General features: G+C 28.2%; 1 protein-coding gene across 1 annotated transcript in view; it reads left to right on the top strand.

Annotated features, from left to right (window-relative positions):
- Window positions 1-205, top strand: part of LOC118747225 — a 7,849-nt gene extending 7,644 nt beyond the window's left edge. Inside the window, exon 4 of the mRNA XM_036481212.1 lies at window positions 122-205. Coding sequence (XP_036337105.1) covers window positions 122-205 — 84 coding nt within the window. The remainder of the gene's footprint in view (window positions 1-121) is intronic.
- The last annotated feature ends 278 nt before the right edge of the window (window positions 206-483 follow it).

Genomic DNA, 483 nt, shown 5'->3' with positions numbered 1-483 from the left:
GGGGGGCTGAGCTGAGCCGAGTTGAGTTCAATTGAGTATTGAAGTGAATTGAGGTGAAATGCGTTGAAAAACATAACAGAATAGAATATAACATAACATAACATAACATAACATAACATAGTTTAGCATAACAAAGACAACACAAAACAATACAATACAACAAAACACCACAATACACAACTCAACACAACATAACATAACATAACAACATAAAACAACACAACACAACAAAACATAGCATGAAATTACATAACATAACATGTTATCATAACATGACATAACACAACATAATATAACAAAGCATAAGATAACATAACTTATCATAACACAACATAACAGAACATAACATAACACAACACAACATAAAACAACACAATCAACTCAACATAACATGTTATTCTTCAATTTTATATCTTTCTTTTTTTGTCTCTACCGTTTTTTTATCTTTTCATTTTTATATTTATTACTTCCTTGACTTTAATC

The sequence above is a fragment of the Rhagoletis pomonella genome, unplaced genomic scaffold, assembly GCF_013731165.1.
Source record: "Rhagoletis pomonella isolate Grant_MI unplaced genomic scaffold, Rhpom_1.0 Rhpom_scaffold_00011, whole genome shotgun sequence".
NCBI classification, from domain to species: Eukaryota; Metazoa; Arthropoda; class Insecta; order Diptera; family Tephritidae; genus Rhagoletis; species Rhagoletis pomonella.
Note: the sequence above shows the minus strand (reverse complement) of the source record. Positions and strands in the feature narration are given on the sequence as shown.